This window comes from Anguilla rostrata, chromosome 10 (assembly GCF_018555375.3).
Source record: "Anguilla rostrata isolate EN2019 chromosome 10, ASM1855537v3, whole genome shotgun sequence".
Classification (NCBI taxonomy): Eukaryota; Metazoa; Chordata; class Actinopteri; order Anguilliformes; family Anguillidae; genus Anguilla; species Anguilla rostrata.
Window position 1 is genome coordinate 17,885,993 of NC_057942.1, and position 19,289 is coordinate 17,905,281.

At 43.0% G+C, this 19,289-nt stretch overlaps 1 protein-coding gene across 2 annotated transcripts in view; it reads left to right on the forward strand.

The window, feature by feature from the left end:
- Positions 1 to 19,289, forward strand: part of LOC135265185 (regulator of G-protein signaling 3-like) — a 126,642-nt gene that overhangs the window by 14,436 nt on the left and 92,917 nt on the right. For both annotated transcript variants that reach the window (XM_064354568.1, XM_064354569.1), the window contains 6 exons: positions 3,698 to 3,748; positions 4,131 to 4,189; positions 5,496 to 5,590; positions 6,132 to 6,200; positions 8,759 to 8,819; positions 10,423 to 10,513. In XM_064354568.1, the coding sequence (XP_064210638.1) occupies positions 3,698 to 3,748; positions 4,131 to 4,189; positions 5,496 to 5,590; positions 6,132 to 6,200; positions 8,759 to 8,819; positions 10,423 to 10,513 (426 nt within the window). The remainder of the gene's footprint in view (positions 1 to 3,697; positions 3,749 to 4,130; positions 4,190 to 5,495; positions 5,591 to 6,131; positions 6,201 to 8,758; positions 8,820 to 10,422; positions 10,514 to 19,289) is intronic.

Consider the following 19,289-nt stretch of genomic DNA (forward strand, 5'->3'; position numbering starts at 1 on the left):
CCTGGAGCTCTAAAGCTGCCTTGTTCACACAGTGTGTTAAAAATGCACAATTCTACTGTATATATTGCAACGGCTCAATCGAGTGTACTGTCAGTTGCGGGCCTCAGAATGGATGGTCAACATATCTTTAAGCCTGCTTATGCTATTGGCTGAGTTCGGGGCTGCAGCAATCAATTATTTTTTAATTGTTTACTCTATCAGTTTAAAAAAAAAATAAGAATGGCTTTGTATTTAGTTTTGAATGGTCTAATGCAACAAAGGATTTGAACAATGCTCGCAACCATTCCATTCTCTCAAACGATTTTTGGCTATCACTGTAAAGTAAATTCTACTAGATTCCTGCCCACCCCCCAAACATTCAAAGGAATAAGTATGTTTCGGGAAGGGAAATAATTTATCTGCTGTTGCTGTACTACAGTATTTCATCAGTTTTGTGGAAATGATTAGTATCTTAAATTATGATAGTGATTAGTCACCATGCCCAAATTCAAATAGATTTATTTTTTGTAATCGATTAAATCAGTGTTACAGCCCTTGATGACTTCAGTAAGTCAAGTTGTGTAAGATGACAAGTTGTGTAAGTCACTCTGGATAAGAGCATCTGCTAAATGCCTGTAATGTAATGTAGCCTGATGACTTTGATTGAGGTTCCACAATAGTGTGCGCGTTTAGCCTCATCCCGCTAGGGATGTGGTAGGCTTAAGTTGGCCAGTGCTGCAGCTTCGCTAGTTCCTCCCCATTCGTTGGCGCTATGGGGACTTGAGAGGGACAGGTAGCAATTTTAACTTGGGACTGGAAAAAACCGGGGCGGGAGAAAAATGTGATGCGTCAGTTTCACTCGTCCCCATAAGCTGCCAGTTGCCCCCTGGGAAACTGGTGCAGCAGCAATCCCCTAGTGTCAGCCTCAGGGACAAAGCCTCTAGATGATACAGTGCCAGAGTGTAATCAATGTTCCCCCTCAATCACTCACTGGAGCTCTATCTGCGTTAACTACTAACTACTCTTTTCAGTGAGGTTCTATTCTTCAGGTCGTAGATGCATCTGAGATAGAAGTAACTATGTGCAGTTCTGCTCAAGAACTAGTACAACAAATACGGCGCTTCTTATAACTGACTTTTAGATCTGGGTTACGCGTGTGGTGTTGGGTCCAGGAGGGGTGCCTGTTTAACAGGAGGCTGATCAAAGAAAACAGATTCAGCAATATCCACGCAGACCTGGGAGCTGAAAATCACAGAAAAGTTTTGCGCTACTATTCCCCAGGTGTCACGTCGGATTTCAGGTTTTATATTTAGTGTTTTTTTTCCTGGATAAAATGGAATCCGAACCTTCGGAAGGGCTGCGTTCCTGTTGCGGCTGCGAAGAAGGGCTAATGAAGCAACGGGGTGAACAGAACAGCTGAAAGGTCTCGGGGTGCTCCTGCTGTTTAAAAGGTTGTGCTTTGTTCTGTGTCAGTCAGGGGAATGATGCAGGGATAGAGAGAGACTTTTTTTTTTTTTTTCTCCTCTCAAAAGTTTTAACTCTCTTGCCATCCCTCAAGCTGTCCTGCTTTGGAGAACTTTTCCTGACTAGCTTATGTTTCAGTGTTTACATAAATGCGAGAGTGATTCTGCTCTCGCTCTTGCTCTGCCTCTGTTTCTCTCTCTTTCTCTGCTTCTGTGCACAAAGTTTTTATTTTTAGTACTTGGTGAATGTGAGTCACTGCTTCTGTATCTAACAGTATTATGGCTTGAATGTAAGTGCGGTTGTATCTCTTCCTGTGTGTGTACAGACACCACAGGCACTGTCCATGTGGGAACATACTGGCACAGTCCTATCATACGTGTAAATCTGCTGTAGTTCTTCCACACAGCAATTGTGACTAATACGGATGCACCAAACCACGGCCTGTGTGACTCTTTTGTTGTAGTTTGCCGATCTGCCGATCGCCTCATTTCAGCTCGTGTCTGTTTTAACCGCTGTTATTGGATGTCAGTCTTTGGGTGTATCGGATGTTCGGGGTGAAAGGGAGCTCTTGGTCTTTTGGCTGAGCAGGCTTCATCGCCATGAAAATCTCTTTTTCACGCCCCTTTTTCGAGCAGCTTTTCTGGGACCAGGGTGCCTCTTGCGGATGGTGCCTCTCCTCTCTTCTCCGTTTCCATCCCTCATCTCTTCTTTCTCCTCCCCTTCTTTCTTTTCCTGTCTCATCTCTCATTTCTTCTCCCCTCCTTTCCTTTCATCTTCTCTTTTCTAATGTTATGACAAGTTTAGGCTGCATATATAAACTATAGGAAGGAAGCACAGAGCAATCGTTGCATCATTCCTTTGGGGAATTTACAGACGGTCGCAGTCTCTCCTCTCCGAGCTCACGCAGCCAGCTGCTGCTCATTTTCACCTCGTAGCCAACCAGCTGAATCATACGGCTTTCGTTGCATAAGAGGCAGGGTTTCGTGCGCAGTTCCGCACCCTGTCAGTGCGCCCTGTAACCAAATGGCTGATTTAAGGTGGCCATGTGAGCGTGAACATTAATATTTGCGAATAGGGTGTGCGAGCGTTGCCGTTCGTGTGGGCTCCAGGTAGAACTTGCTGTCAATCTCACTACAGTCCTGACACTCATGTAATATTGTTTAATACATAATTAGCAACTAAACTTCAGTCACCCACCTTTTGGTGCTGAAAGTAAGGTGAATCCACACCTAATGGAAATGGTACTTTTGACTGCCTTTAAAACGGTTAAATCTCACTACAGTCTCTAGCTATATATGATTGCTTTTAATCTTGTACGCTCAAGGTGTGAGCTTTAGCCCTGCGTTCTCCTCACTCTTTTAAAGTGCTCGCAAGCTCAGCACATTCTCCTCTCGCGTACGACTGAGAGGCGGGAAGAGAAACTTTCTGCTTGGTCATGAAGTATGCGTCTGTATTCCTCACTGCTTAATTAGGCTTGTAATCATCTGTCAAAAAGAGGCATAAATTCATGAACAATCCTGAGGCTCTTCCTCACACCGCAAAAGCTACTGTAAGTAGAACACAGGCATCCCCGACGGTACGAGGTGGAAGTGTGTTGCGCAGCAGTCTTCGTTGCCCCCGGATACGGAGGAAAGTCTTGGCGTAAAGAAAGTATTTTGAGCGCTGGTCTTGTCTGCCACAGTGCCATAAGCAGAGACCACTGAGTTGTTGGGATTTAGGATTGCAATCTGTTCTATGCACAGAAATGTGAAGAAGGAAACTGACACAGAATGGCACCCCTCATACAGTGATAATGGCGGGACCTAGGGAAGGTCATTTCTTTTAGGATGCTAACTGAATGGGCCAATGTCCAACTGAAACATTTAGGCCCACATACTACATTTTTATGATTGGGAAAAACCCATTAAAACATGGTGAACACTCATGTATTATAGTTGAATGGAAACCTTGATAGTTGTCCGCAGTGAGTACGCTAATTCTGTCAAGGTGTCACTATGAAAATGGGGTATAATGTGACAAGACTTACAGCACAGGCTTATTATTTTTGCATCAGACACTTCAGCCTATGGTTGATCAGGGAATTTAATGAAGAGGGCTAATGTTCATGTACTAGTGCTTCCATGTTATGATTATTAACATGGAGGCCTATAAAAAAAGGAAGAGAAGACCTCTATAGAAAGGGTGTACAGAAGTTCCAGTGTCTAGGATATGAAATATAATTAATACAATTATTCTGCTGATTCCTTGTCTGCAGGCCAACTTAAACTGTCCATCACACCTGAGAATGAACTCCTCATCATGCACAGTAAGTATTGTGAGCAATACAGCATGTATTCAAATCTCATTCATCAGTCAGTAGGAGTATTGTTTGGTGGCCATTTTAAATAAGGCATCTTTGCTGTGATCACACCTAAGGAAATTGACTGAAGCACTGTTGCAGTGATGATTACAAACTGAGAGGAAACTCTAGCAGGGAGTTCCCATTTTGTAATGAATGGTGATTCTGAGATGTGAATCTGTTTGCTTGTGATGAAGTGTTGAATGAGTTGATGAGAGATTAACAGGGACTACCCTTGTGCTTTCACTCCATGTCTGTCAGTTTTCGATGAAGAATATGTTTACTTGCTTTGTGTGTTTTAAGGTGGGAAGCGTTGGACTGCATTTTAAATTTTAATCTTCATTCACAGTCATGGAGGCCAGGGGACTTATGGGAAAGCAGTACAGAACGTGTGACTCCTACGTCAAGGTTTGTTTCGAAATGTATTCAGGGTTGGTTATTGGGCAGTATTCTTTCTGTTCATGGAATTCTAAAACCTTTAATTGTGCCGTACTGTAACTAGATCATGACATGCCATCCCTGTGGACGTGGTTATGTATAGATGCAAATTGCATCATTTCCCTCAGTCAGAGTGATTAAAATGGACCAGTTTCAATGAGAATTATCCACACATGCAACAGAATTAGCCACTGATTTAGTCTTTAGTGTCCCACCTTTTGGAACACACCAATGGAATAGAAATGGTAGTTTTGACAGCCTTTAAAAATACCATCACCAATCTGTTGGGGAACAAAGCCCTCAAGTAGTAATATCAGAACAAGACTTATGTTTATACAGGTGTGTGTGCTACAAGAGTTAACTTTCAGATTACATACTACAGTACATCTTAAAAATTCTGAGAAGGAGCTTAAAACAACAGCTCCAGCCTGAACCCTTTCAAAGCAGGACAATTATAAATCGTTGAACACCCTTTTGCCCAAAAACACTCTTACTTGAGAGCATTGTGGTTGGGAGAGTGCTACAGCCCAGAAGGATGATGGGATTTGGTTAATTTTCGTGGAATGCGAGGCTGTAATCCTACGTTTTAGCCCCACAGGGGTCAGGAGGATCTGTGACCTCTCCACTAGTGATATCATCAGCCAGCTGGGGGTGGGTTCTGAAAGCAATCTTCTCTCTGTGTGATTAACTGATGCTAAGCACACTGTTATCCAAAGAAAGAAAATAAAAAATTACAAGACATTTGGTTTGTGGCACGACCACAAGGTATTGTCATATTACACTGTTCACACGGCTTGGTTCACCGCCTCTGTAATTACAGTAGCATCCATATTTTAGCTCATATTAATTAGTGATTAGTCATTCCCACTTTAAGCCAACACTAACCCAGCCTTTGATACCTTGGTACATCATAGTGTCCTAGATGCTGTTTTTACAACAAGCTCTGGAGTTTCTGCTTTAACCCCAAATTTAACAGTTTAATTCAGTTTTGAAGATAACATGAGACAGAGCTTTAGCTCCCCAAAGGAACTTGTAACCCCAAAAGTTATTGTACTCGGCATACATACAAAAGAAAATAAAGTGGTCATACTGTACATATAACAGGTTATGGACCTGACCATCTGGTTGGTTTTGGAGAATCTCCAATGTTGCAGTCAGATGGGTTCATTATGATGTCAGAGATTGAGAATTCAAGAATTAAGCACTGCTCCTGCCTTCCTGTTATTTTATGTCTCATTACACCAAATCTGTTGTGTTCCCTCGGCTCTCCTGTCAGATGGTTATCATCCCAGACAGCGAGAACAAGAACCGTCAGAAAACGAAGACCGTTCCAGACTGCAAGAGTCCAGTCTTCCATGAAACATTTGTGTTGTGAGTTATCATAATCATTTTTACTGAACGTTTCTCCATTGATGTGCATACCACAGCAGATACACACACACACACACACACACACACAAAGGACTGAATAGATCCCTGCTGTGGTGTCTTGCTTTGCCTGGGGTTGGAAGCTCCCGGTTGACACACGTGGGGGAGTGGCCCATGCTGAGATGGCACGGGGACAGGTATTGCCAGTTTTATTTACCGGGAGTACACACAGGAGGAAAAAAAATGGATAGAATAAAAAAATGAAAGCACTGTTTATTATTTGGTTTTGCCATTTGATGATATGAAGGAAATGTTTCACAAAGAGCTCTGGGGCAGTCCCAACTTCTGTCTGTCCTCCTGACAGTCTGTCCACCTGCCCGCCTGCTTTCCTGCCAGCGTGATTGGCTGCCTGCTGTTTGATTGGCGGACTGTGTATGATTAGAGGCCGGGAGCCTGCAGGGCCTTGGGTGATGTGATGAATCGCATGTGCCTGATGTGATGAATCCAGAAACGTGTTCACACTTTGTGCCTCTGTTGTTTTCAGTGCTGTTGGTACTGACGACCATCAGAAGAGACTGCTGGTCACTGTGTGGAATCGCAGCCGAACGTCAAGGTAATTTTGGTGGAACTGGCTTAGCAGCTGGATGTCACACCCTTAAACTGAATTAGTACAGTAAAATCCCTCCCTGTGAATAATGCAGTGTGATAATGTGTCAGTGCGGAACAGTAAAAGGAATAGTGAATAAAGATGTCAGATGATCAGATGAATAATAATATAGTAATGGCACACTTGCCACCATTTGAACTTTGATCATTCATCCAAGATTAACTTAGTTCACACAACCAGGGACTGCGTGCATACGTGTGTGTGTGTGTGTGTGTGTGTGTGCACGTGTCCCTCCCCAAGTGCTGCAAGGCTAGATTTGTATTTATTTGCGATGCCTGTGTGTCTAACACATCCGTCTCCTGTATATCACTGGCCCTCTGACAGGTCCTTTAGAAAACCTGTTTATAACTCACTGTGAATCTCTCATTGTGTGCTTTGCCTGCTGGTATTGCCATTTTAGCCTTGCTAAAAAGGGGTTTAAGTTAGAAAGTAACTTTCCGAGATGTTCCAGGAAAAAGGGCTTTAGAAAACGCTGTTCCCCAGGCAGCACTCAAGGTGAACATGAGAAATTAAATTAAATCACCTATATAAAAGTGCGATTGTCACTTGGGGAGAAAATACATCTTTATTAGCTCATTTAAAAGCCATTGACATTTCAGCTGTCTTCAAAGGCATTACCACAGAAATGCCAAAGGATTTGAACTAATAAAGATGACATATTTCTGTCATTCTTTTGAGTAAGAAGTATTGCAAAGAATTAATAAAAGTTTTATGTAGAGGCGATGGCAAGTTACAGAAGGAGCCAAAATGCAGATCAGTGTAAAAGCAGATTTATTGCCAGATGGAGAAAGCAGAATTCATTGCATGGGAAATAGAAAGGACAGCACGGAACACAAAATCCTGTAAGTTGCTCTGGACAACTGTGTCTGCTGAATGAATGCTGAGACTGTAATACTGAGTGTAGAATAGAGAAGAAGAATATGGAATGCAGAACTGTGCACAGAAAGCAGAATACCAAAGTTCGAATGTGGAATATAGACTGCGTGATGGTAATGGACAGTACAGAATGCTGGATGCAATATTGAACGCAAAACAATGGGACAATTCACAGGACAGTGAATGGAGAATGCAGAATTTGCATTCAAGAATGCAAAATCTAGATGCGGAATGCAACTAAAAATGTGAGGAAATTCATGTTTAATTGAATTTGACTTCAGTTCCTCAGAATTGCACGTTTTTTCTCTCCCCACATTCTTCTTCCTATTAATTCTCACAGAAAGTGGGATAAGGAATCAGGCAGGCAGGAAGGCAAGAAGTCCTCCCATTTTGCGATTAATTAATCACACTCTGGAATTTAAAAGCACCCTAACATGCAGAAAATCCGAATTATTGTCTCTAAAGATGCTTGTAAAATGTCTGTGGCCGGGCCAACATCTTAGAGGATTTGGAGGGGGGGGTGCGAGTGACCTTCTGAGATGTGGATGGGAGTGTAAATGAGTTTTTATTTAACCTCTGATAGAATTTATACATTTAGTGGTAACGTCTGGGAGCAGTCTATTGGTACTTCGATAATTGACACCTGGGGGAAGGTTTTCAGTATGACAGTAATGTCAATGCACCACAGAAGAATGAACGAGCGGTGTGTCCATCCAAGAGCTTCCCCTGCGTTTCCCCCGGCAACTTTGTCACACCTTTAGTCTTGCAGGCTATTCTCGGAAAGCGCTCAATTTATAATATGATGTGCTTGGCAGGGTTCGATAATTGATTTTAAAGCTGACACTTGAGATTGATTTTTCAGGAGTGAGGGAAACGGGAGTTGGGGTGGGAGGGACGGGGGGAGTGGATGAGCTCGAAACTTTTCATCTGCACACTGGATAATATTCAGCATTCTGTGAGCCTCCCAGCCTTGCCACTGCTGTAGTTACATTTGTGTCTCCAGCCAACCAGCTTTTCCTGAAGGGGGGGAAGTGGTGAACCTGATAGCTGGAGTTTATTGCTTAGTAATTGAGCCTTTCACAAGTGTTATTGTTCTTCGGGACATAAGAATGATTTATAGCCAGAGCAGGCCATTATGCCCGGCTCGCTGTATCGCAGGGCGTATCTAACGCCGTGTCCAGTCGGGCCTTGAACACGCTGAGGTGCTCTCGGCTTATACTGCGTGACCTGGCAAGCTGTTTCGTACATTAAAAATTATGTGTGGAAAAATATTGGTGTAAAATTGACCTTGAAATGGTTTCTCTCTACAGAATGCCCACTTGTTCAGCTAACAGAACTCATAAAATGTTGTTTGGTTGTCAACTTTGTTAAACCCTTTTGAAGTTATAAACATCAATAAAGAAGTAGACAATGGAGTAGCTCGTTCTATTGTATCTAGTGGTTTAGTTTCAGTGAAATTGTTGATGCCAGTGCTTATTGAAAGAATTGCTGTTCACAAATTGTTTTACAAAGCTGTCTACTGAATTTTCTTTTAGGTTAATTTTCTTTGTATGTTTGCTGTTCTATACGTCTGTGGAGAAGAAAGTGTCTGCTTTTCCCAAAATGCATCTCTCTGTGTGTCTTTGCAGACAGAGTGAGTTTCTGGGCTGCATGAGTTTTGGGGTGCGCTCTCTCATCACTGCAGCAAAGGTGAGTGTCAATTCAGGTGGAGCTTGGGTAGGGGTGAGGCATGGGTTTGTGAGGTCCTTCACCTCACTGTCCATTAAGGTCTATTTCACAGAGGTGTGTGTGCGTGTGTGCGTGCGCATTTCCTCTCTGGTTGTCTGGGGAACCAAGTAAATATACTACTTGTAAACTACTTGTAGACTCAATGTTGAGGGAATGTAGAGCTGTACACTCCCGTCCCTCTTCAGAGTGTCCGCTACTGTGTCCACTTTAGGCCTAAAGCCAGAGCAAGCAGAGATTAAGAGGGAAAAGACTGTAGGATCGAATGTAGGCTGCATGTTCTATTTTCTACACTGTAAAAAATAAAAAATAAAATAAAAATAAAAGTTAATTTAATGGAAAATACTGGGTTGCCAGAAATTTACCATGTAAATAACTGTAACAGTTTCATAAGCACACAGTAGCAGGCTGTATATTTGACAAATATTAAATATATTATTGTGTTTCACCACAGATAATCCAGTTATTTACATTTTAGCTGTTTACAATTTTGTACCTTTGCTATTTTACAGACTGTTTTTTCTGTAAAATTCACAGACTTTTTTTACGGTCCATTGCTGCTTTGAAAATGATTTGTAATTTAACGAACATTCATTATTTTTCAATGTTGGCTTTCCAAATAGGGAGTTTCTTTACATTGATTTGCTCTTTTGTGAATCACTGATTTTGTTCAGATTTTTCTTCTGTTTTGCTCTTTATTTTAGTATTGCAGCATTAATAGTTTTTTTATCAAAGCAAAGTATGGATTTAGGATATGTCTTCCTGTTTTGCATCAATATCGATAAGGTGTAGCTTCCTACACCAATTCAAGTTATGTGCATACCTCATGTGATTGACAGATATTCTGAGGCTTGTTTATCGGTGTACAGTGTGGCAGTTTCTCTCAGAGTCTGCACAGGTTGAAACCGTGCAGCAGGATCAGTGGTTAGCAGTGGTGAAAATCCAGGGCTCAGAAAGTAAAAGTCCCACTTTGTGTTTCTTCCACCCATGAACTCAGCCAGATGATTTTGCTAATTAGTTCTACCTCCTGGCTGAGCAATTGTGCTAATAAATAGCAATTGTAGGATATTGGAATAAAAAAATGGGGAGGACCTTTACTTTCTGGATTTTTTGCCTGTGGTGGTTGGGGGCTGGCCTCTCTTTGCCTGGACGTCTTTATATAACAAACAGCCATCTGGCTCACGCTAGCGCTGAGCATCAGCTGCTGGAGACAGATGAACTGTCAGTTTGCAGGGATCACAGAGAATCCAAGCTGGGAGGGTTTGGTGTGGCACTTGTGCTCGGGGTGGTGTCAGCCATGGTCAAGAACATCTTGAGACAGTAGCAGAGATATTTAATAACCAACGTCGAGCTCGTGAGAGACACTTTCACTCTGTCACTCTCACTCCCACATACATGATAGGGTGCAGTTCTCTCTCTCTCTCTCTGACTCTCTCTCTCTCTGTCTCTACCTCTCTCTCTCTCTCCCTCTGCCTCTCCCACTCTCTCCCAGGCAGACACACACAGCTTTTGCGTTCTCTGTGCCAGTGCAGTGCTGACTGTAGCTTGCGATTTGTGTGTGTTGTAGGAAGTGACCGGCTGGTATTACCTCCTGGGGGAAGACCTTGGCCGAACCAAGCACCTGAAAGTGGCCTCACGGCGCCTGAAACCCACCTCTGGTGAGTGGGGAAATCTGGGGCTCATTGGGGGGGGGGGTGGCTGGGGGATTAGGACATTGCCATAGTTTTGAATGGGGGTGGGGGGAGGTGGGTTCAAGGGTCAACGATGTGGGTTTGATTGGGTGAATTGGGATGTCATTCGTGTGAAATGAATATGTTTGCACTATGAGCACTCTTTCGCTCACCCCCCTGTTTTAGGCGCCTGTGCACCTCTTGGGGTTGCTCTGCTATTTTTGGGGCGGGCTTAGGGGGTCATAACTGTGGGGTCAGTGCTGAGAGCGAGCTCCATTTGGTGAGCAGTTTCGGTCTGTAATAGGGAGTCTGTAATTTGGAGTCTTAGCTTCCTGACTGAAAGTAACAGGGGACTGTTCAAGGTAGCAGCATAGTTATGTTTGCGACTCTCTTAGCAGTTAACCCTGGAGCAGTTTTGCATAAATTTAAATTTTCATTTTGTTGTTCTGTGGTGGATCTGGTTTGACTGTGTTTTTAATGTGTTTTTTTTTCTTTGTAATTATCATTTCATTTACCACATTGCTGAAAACAGAATTTTTATCCAAGTGTGTCAGTCACTCTTTTCAAGTATTTCAGCAGGAAATGAGAATTGTACCGTGACTGTCTTCCTGTTATCTGCTGACAGCTTTATTTTGTCGGTTAAGGTGGGGAGGTGGAGATATGGATGTCTCATTATTTAATTACTATTTCACATTCTGACTCTGTCTAGGGGGCTGTTGTTACATTATCGCGGTGCTGATGGGGCGTGCGAATTTCCCGGCGGGGGGGAAGGTCGGGGGTGGGCGGGCGCACCTGCCTAGAGGGCATTCGGTGAAACCTCATCCCTTCTCAGGCCGACGCTCGATGCTCGTTGATAAAATGCCACCGGTAATGGCACAGATCCAATATTTGCTCTTCGATAAGGGCAGAAATTTGTTCAAGGGGAGGAACCTCTACATTTGATACTCCTCGTCTCTCTCTGAAATGGAAGCTTTTAACCTTGGCTTTGCGCGCTGTTTCCCGGTCCCCCCCCGGCCTACCATAAGTTCCAGTCAAGGAAGCAGGGGAGCCCGCGATCAATATCGCCCCTGTCGTAATAATCAGGCTTCTCTCTTTTTAAATAACCAAGGCAATGTCTTTCACTCGCAAATCCTTCCCTCTGCATCTGTCAAGACTCGAGGCAAACCGTGGCCTCTCACACGACCCCAGGACTGGAAACGTTTATTAATTTGGGTGTGGAAGGGTTTCTCTCAGTGTGATCCTCTCCGGGCTGAAGGAGGCTCTGAAGTCCGTTCGGCCGTTTCCAAAATAAATTGAGAATTTCCCTGAAGCTGACCTAGCTGTCTCAGTTCACACTCTTTCTTTTCGGATGAAAACTGGCTGGGGTGTTTTTATGCCTGCTGGACATGTGCTGATATGAAATGTTTCAACTTTATTCATAGTTACTTACTCGGTGTATGTTTTCTTTGAACCGAGGGTTCATTTGAAAATTAATTGCTTTTTTTCCAGTTTGCTTAGTTTTTGAGATCTGTGTCAGATGTAAAAATGGACAGCTGGATAGATTGTCTGGACTATTTTTAATTACACTCAGTTTATATCAAATACTGCATTGAAAAGGACAAGAAAATGGATCACACTGTTTCTAGGTCTCAGTTTGGTTTTGATTTGATATGCTGCATATTTAGTACTTAAAACTTTAATGATCCTGGGGGTAACGTTGCAGTGCCTCCACTGGTTCGTGGTTCTTCATGCAAACCAGAACACTAATAACAGTAATGACTTTATTTGTAATGGAGTTAAAGCTGAACACAAAAAATAAGTACCATGTGTAAAATTGGAATTAAGGAAGTAAAAATTTATTTTTAGGAAGAAAAAAATAAAAATGCCTATGATTGTCTAAAGTTTAAAAATAAAAACTTTAAACATGATTCAAAAGAATACACCAAGGCTCTAATAAAACCAGGAAGACTATTCTATTCTGGTGCCCTAACAGTTTCCTCTCTCATTTTGAACCTCAGGTTCAAACAGCATCGTCTGGTGCCAAGAAATTGCTTGTATTAATTTGATATCGACTTATTTTTTTCCAGATGAAGTTTTAAGTTTTTACATCCGCTGTCTGTTTTGCCCTCAGGATATCAGTTTAGTGCTGATTCTTTTTCTCTGGAATAGTTCCCAGAATTGTTGGTAGTTCGTTGTAGCACTTTATTTAAAAAAATTGTCTTTCACGTTATTACTGTGGCAAATTTTTTGTAAACATTGATCGTGCTTGATGTTTATATTTCAGTTTATGAAGCTTATTTTTTTTAAATAGTGTTAAAATGCTTTGATCCGGGGCAGAATAGCAATGTAGCACTCAGGATTCGAACAAATGGTTGGAAGTCTGCCTCTCAAACTGGTACCCAGCTCATCCAATACCTGGTGTCGATTAAATATGCACCCACCACTTCATCATGTTCAGCAATTCCCTAGCAGCCCACCAGGTGGCACCAAAAAGAAGTGCACCATATTGAATCTTACTGTATTAAATGGCAATTGACTTTCTTTGGCAGTAAGCCCAGCTTGCATTGCGTAGTTCATGCCCAGGGTTAACTAGTTTAATGATTCCTCATTGATTTCTTTGATTGATGTCTATGAGGGACCTACAGCTGTGGGGTGAGTGTGCTGTGAAATGCATAAAATACCTCAAGATAAAATCCTGCATGTGTAAGAACAATGGCTTTTTTTTTAGGAGTATGGCAGTGTTAATATGAAGAATAGACTCACTGTGACTCCTTCAATACATGTTTATAGAAGCAATAATACACAAAATGCAAACAAATACTATAAAATAACACTAAATGAACAAAAACTGTTTTGAAAATAGCAAGTTTCAGTACTGAAATTAAAAATACAAATGTGCATTCTGTATGTATGTATTTAAGAAATGTCCTGAGGACCAATACCTGTATTTCAAGGTATAAATATTAAATAAGCAGAATATATGAGATGAAAACATTGAATAGAGAATCATATGTCTGCACACTGCTGGTAAAGCTTCTTTTGGGAAATCTCCATCTGTGGTTTTTCTTTGAATGTCAGCAGCGCTGTTGCAGCAGCACTGTTGGTCTCACAAGAGTGGAGATATGGCCCGTGTGTTCTGCGTGTTTGCAAATGCAGTACAGCAAATTCAGAGCCCAAGACATGAATATGGTTATGTTCCGAAGGAATGACTGGTTACTTCTGTGACATTTGATGTTTTGACAGAAATAGTGTGGCTTCCCTCATTTTGAGATGCTTTAGATGGTGGGCGTTGATAGGTCTGCTCTGGGTTTCAAAGCATGGCTCTCACTGTCCACATGGCACAACAAAGGACACAAACCAAACTCTTCTAGAATACCCTTGGGGTGTAGTGACTTTCTGTCCTGTACTTTATGTAACTTGCATGTGCTTCTGAACTCTGCTGCTCTCTCATTAGTAGGACTTATGGTAATGTGCAGACTGATTCAGTGTAGTATGTGGTGCATAATATCACCATGAACAAACTTTTTTTCTCATTTGCTTTCCCTGTTAATTGCCTTATTTGTGCGTTGGGTTTCATAGGTAGTGCATTTACTGGGCTATGCAGAGCTTTCTAGTTCAGGATTCCATCGCTTAAGTTTACAACACTGCCATGACAAAAACGATGAGGTTGCAGACAAAACTGAGCTCAAGTTACCGGAGTCGGTTTTTCGGAGCGAACGAGCTTGACGGAATTTAGAATGAATATGCTGCCAGGCGACGGCTAATGGGGACTCCGGTAAACAAATGAGCTTAGACTGTGCAGTCTATTTAACATCCACACTATTGGCATCCTGAGTGAGGCAGAGCCTTTGAAAATCTCAGGCTGAGTCGTTAGCTGCCCAATTAGAGAAGCTAATTTACATTTGTATTTATCCAGAGCGACTCACAGATAAGTGAAGAAGAATGGTGCTGTACCTCTCTAAATCTGATTAGGTCACAGGAAAAATCCAGGTCAATTGCAGAGAAGTCCAATACTGTTACAGACTGGCTTCATTTGCCCAGTGCTAACTTTTAATGTTGCCAGCAATGGGGCAAACAAATTATTGTCAGTCCCTGAAGATGAACTTACACAAGATATGCTGGCACTGCATAGTAGGCTTGTGGTAAGCAGAGCAGAGAGTAACACAGCTCTAGAGAAAGGAACAAGCAAGGTTAGAGGCCACCATGTTCATCTGAAAACAGGAACCCGAAACAGCCGTTTACAAGCGCACAGTAAACCCTGGACAGGTAGCTGTCTTCCTGACAGACAAAATAGGTGACCTCTGACCTCTGACCTGGTGAACAGCCTTCCTGAAATAGTGAAAAAAGAAGTCATTTGACCAGGCAGAGATTCAGCTGATGGTGTAGCTGCCTCTCCACCTCTCCTGCAACCCAGATCTCCCCAGTTTTCCCTATAAGAATATGCCTTGTATTAAAAATCAGCCAGACAGCAGGCATGTGCTCTTGATTTTGTTATATAATGAACTTGGGGCTTGGTAAACCGTGAGTTTTTATTTATTTATTTATTTTTTTGCTTTTCTGTTTTGAGATGGAAAGAACATGCATGCATACTGCACAGTCGTGCATGCGGGCATAATGTAAGAAATGTCATTCCTCCACACACACAGACACACACACACACACACACACACACACTTGCATACACTCATTTACTGACTCACATACACGCACGTACACACGCATGCGGCATGCACACACTGGGAAACTGGGCCTTGTTCGTTTTGTGCGCAGATTGATATTTGTTGTTTGTCTCTTGGGCATATGAAGTGACCCTCCTGTGTGTGCCAGGGACGGCCCACGTGGATGCAGTTCACTCCCGCTCCACCCCAGGATAGTTTCTGGAACTTGGGCGAGTCCGGACTGTCACAGGAAGTGGGAAAAGGAGGCGGAACCGCCCTGACCCAGTTTAAACCAGAGCCGAGGGAATCGGATTTGGCAGGGTAGACCACATCAACCAGACTGTCAGCCCAACGAGTCGATCCATACATCTAATTTATTAATGCGCCGCTCTTAAAAAAGTTACCTCAGAACACTGAACAGAATGCACTGCAATTACATAATACAGAGTTATACGGAAGGCTGGGCTAAGGAAAAGGACATTAATAATGTAAAAAACAATGGTGCAGTGGAGGGGAAGAGGAAGGCAGGGGAAGGGGAAGAGATGCCGCTGGGGAAAGGCGCGGGCTCGGCCGCGTCTCAGCTGGGCGCCTGTGCGGTCCAGCTTTTGTCTGAGAGCTCGGTCGCGCGGCGGGTGGCACTGCGGCTACTGGGCAAAACGTTTTTTCCGTCATGGGTGACGAGCGTAAAAAAAATAAAAAGCAGTCTAAACTTATCCGCTTCGCCGCCCACGGCCGGCACAAGGAGCGCTGCCTGTCCTACATTTGGACCTGCTCGCGAGCTGGTGACCGTCTTACACAAGTCGCAGGGTACTGTGGGATCGCCAGCTCCGGTCTTCTCTCGCCAATGTCCTGCGGCATCGGAACGCTGGAGCAACTACGGCAGGACCAGGTCGTGTCTCAAGCTTGAACGTGTCATGTGCAAGCTATAGAGTCCTTCCCCGAACCTCTAAAAAAAGAATCTAAGCCTATGAGTACTGGAATCTGTACAATAAAAGCGAGATGTGATTGAGTCCCTGCTGAGTCAAGTTAAAATTGCTGGCAAGTGGAGAAAGGTTATTGGTTCCCCACAGAGTTACATTTGAAAGGTCTGTGGAAGGTGAGAGTTTATTGATTTGCTACGGAGGTGAGTTAAGGTGGGTAGTGCAAAAGAGAGCTGTACTTGGTTCCCAACAAAGTTGCATTTGGGAGTTGTGTCAGTGCAGACCAAGTTAACGAGTTTATTGGTTCCCCCCAATGAGCTGTGTTTGGGATGTGACAAAAGTGAGAGATGATTGGTTCCTGACAGACTCTCAACAGAATGGACAGAGTGAAAGTGAGATTTGATTGGATTAATACAGACCTAATTTAGAGTGGAAGAGTGCAAGGATGAGAGGCTGTAGTGCGACGTCCTGAGACATGTCCACTACACCCCATGTGTCTCTGATTTTGATAACACTGAATTGCACTCAGAAACTTACTCTGTTGATAATAATCTGTGCAACGTGGTCTTCGACGGCTCCTCGAACTTGACCTATGTTCTACCCGCTGGAGAGGGCAGTAGGTCATCACTTCTTCACTTCTTCGGTGCGAGATCATCAGGAAATCGACCCTTCAAATCTTTCTCAATTTCCTCTGTTCAGCTCAACAATTTCAGACCATTTATGGACTTGGCAGGGGATTAGCGGGGCAAAGCAACTGTCATTCTAAAGTAACAAAAAACCAAGCTGGGTGGAATTTTCTTTTAAAGCTGAGGTGGCCACAAAAAGAGGAATTGCACTTCATAACACTTCTGCTTCTCATGACTGATATTGTCCTTCTAATGAATGTGTCGCCATTCATTTTTCGATGAGTTATTCCATTATGTTAATATTTTATGCTGTTTTGTTGTTTTCCTTTACAAATGCAGGAAGTAGACGCAGGCAGTTTAGTGTCGATCTCGAGGATGCATATCATTGTGCGACTTCTGATGTGGGCGTACCTGCAGACAATAACATTAGGTTGGTCGTAGAAATAGTGTTGTATTACCACTCGCTAGCGAAACCGAAAATGTCTGAGGACGAAATGAATGGATGGTGGCAACCTTATAACAACAGCCAGAAAGCTGTCTAACTGTTACCCTAGACATCCTATGTATCACAGACAGACGTGATAACAGTAGCCAGCCCACTTAGTACCTACCTCGAGCGGTTCGACCAACGATGAGAAAACAGTGGGTACAGCTCCAGGCTTCAGACGGTCGCCTTGGTAGTCGGTGGCTTCAAGTGGTCGCTGCATTAGTCCTCGTTTGCAAACTTCTTCGGCTGTTATGTTGGGGTGTCTACATAAAGCCTTGTCTGACACAGAGTTGCATCACGTGGAAAACTATGAAAATGTGCTTTCAAGGCAAGTTTAACGGGGGCATTATACCAAACGGGTACAATGCACCTCATTATTACACCGATATCGCATCAAACAAAAGAATGTTAAAAAGTTTGTTTGATTTCAACGCTAAGTTAACGGAATGTTTTGCTTCGCTTCTTCTCTATTTTGCCGCGAAACGAAATTGAAGAAGAAAAAAAAACCAGAAACCGTACTACTATGTGGACTTGCGCTAAACAAATAATAGGTCTTTCTTTCTAACGTTAGACATTTAAAATGAAACAACTAATCGAAAAATGAAGGGTGACACATTCATTAGAAGGACAATATCAGTCATGAGAAGCAGATGTGTTATGAAGTGCAATTCCCCTTTAATATCAACGTCATGGTTACCTGTTCTTCTGGTTATCTGTGTAGTAATCTGTATACTATGAGGAAAAGGTCAAGTTAGCATAGGAAGACTGTATGGATGCTATACTGATATATATTTGGTATGAACTGTGTACAGACTACATGTATTATGTATGTCTTTCAGATGGGACTGTGAAGTGCTTTGAGATCATGAGACAAGCACCATATAAATACAATATGCTGTTGTTGTTGTGGTTGTTGTTGTTGGAAGACAAAGGATAGCCTGGTTCATTTATACTTCTGTGACGTTCACCTTCCCTAATGAAGACCTTTGTGGTCGAAATGTAGACTTCGATTGCCCAATAAACATCACAATTGGCGTTTTGTCAAATGCACTTTTTTTAGTTCTGTTCTTGCACAGTCATTATCCATTTGTGTGTACACACTGTTCTGTTGTCTGTATGCTTAGGAAGCTTAACATGGTAGAGTTACCATATTTGGTACACCCATTTGACGATAAACAGGAAAGGAAAATAATATGCATTTAATGAATGCATGGGAAAGGAATGTGCTTTTCTATTCAGCAGTAGAAAATGGCATTGTTTATTCCTCATTCCTTCATCCCCCTCCTCGCGTTTACAGCTGAGAGGCGTCCTTTTCTGCCATCCCAGAATGCTCTCCTGCCAGCCCTTGGCACAGGAGGACCCACAGCTGTCAATGTCAGATGGCATAAATGTTGTGGCTAATTATTTAATTAAGGCCAGAAGTTGACATGAAAACCAGAACCAGATATGGCCCTTGTTACCCACCTCTGAAGTAGAGGGGTCAGTGATCAGTATGGTTCGGGGTGGGGGTGGGGGGGGGGGGTTGAACCTTCAGGTTTATGTTCAGGGCATTAAACGGTTTGAACTTCCTGTCTCTTCCAGTGTTCCACTGTGATGCTTGGAGCTTGATTCTTCAATGAGTTTTAAATCCACTCCACAGAAGGACATTACTTGTCTCTTCCTGACAACTGTTAAAACCACATATGCAAAACTGGGGGTTCCCCATCACCTGATACACTTGAACGCGTACTTGAACATCGATCACCTCACAGCGACTTGTGAATACCTCTGTGCGGTCCACGCGAACTCACTCTTTGCGGTGTGGCCGCTACGAATGCGTTGTGCATTGTAGCTATGCTACCTATGGCTGAAAGAGTGTGGGCCATGGGTAGCACAGCCGTTAGTCCACCATAATACCAACATGCATTGTGATTGTGGGGGTTACAGCTATGGTCACCACACTGCCCACTTCCAACATTTAAAAGCTCCAGAGGAGGTGTTCCCTCACCCTGAGGAGGGATTCTTGTGGGCGTGGCCTTGAAAATTTTATTCCCTCAAAAATACTGGTAATTTGGGCCTTAGAGGCTCATTTTAGCATTTTTGCCAGTTGACTCC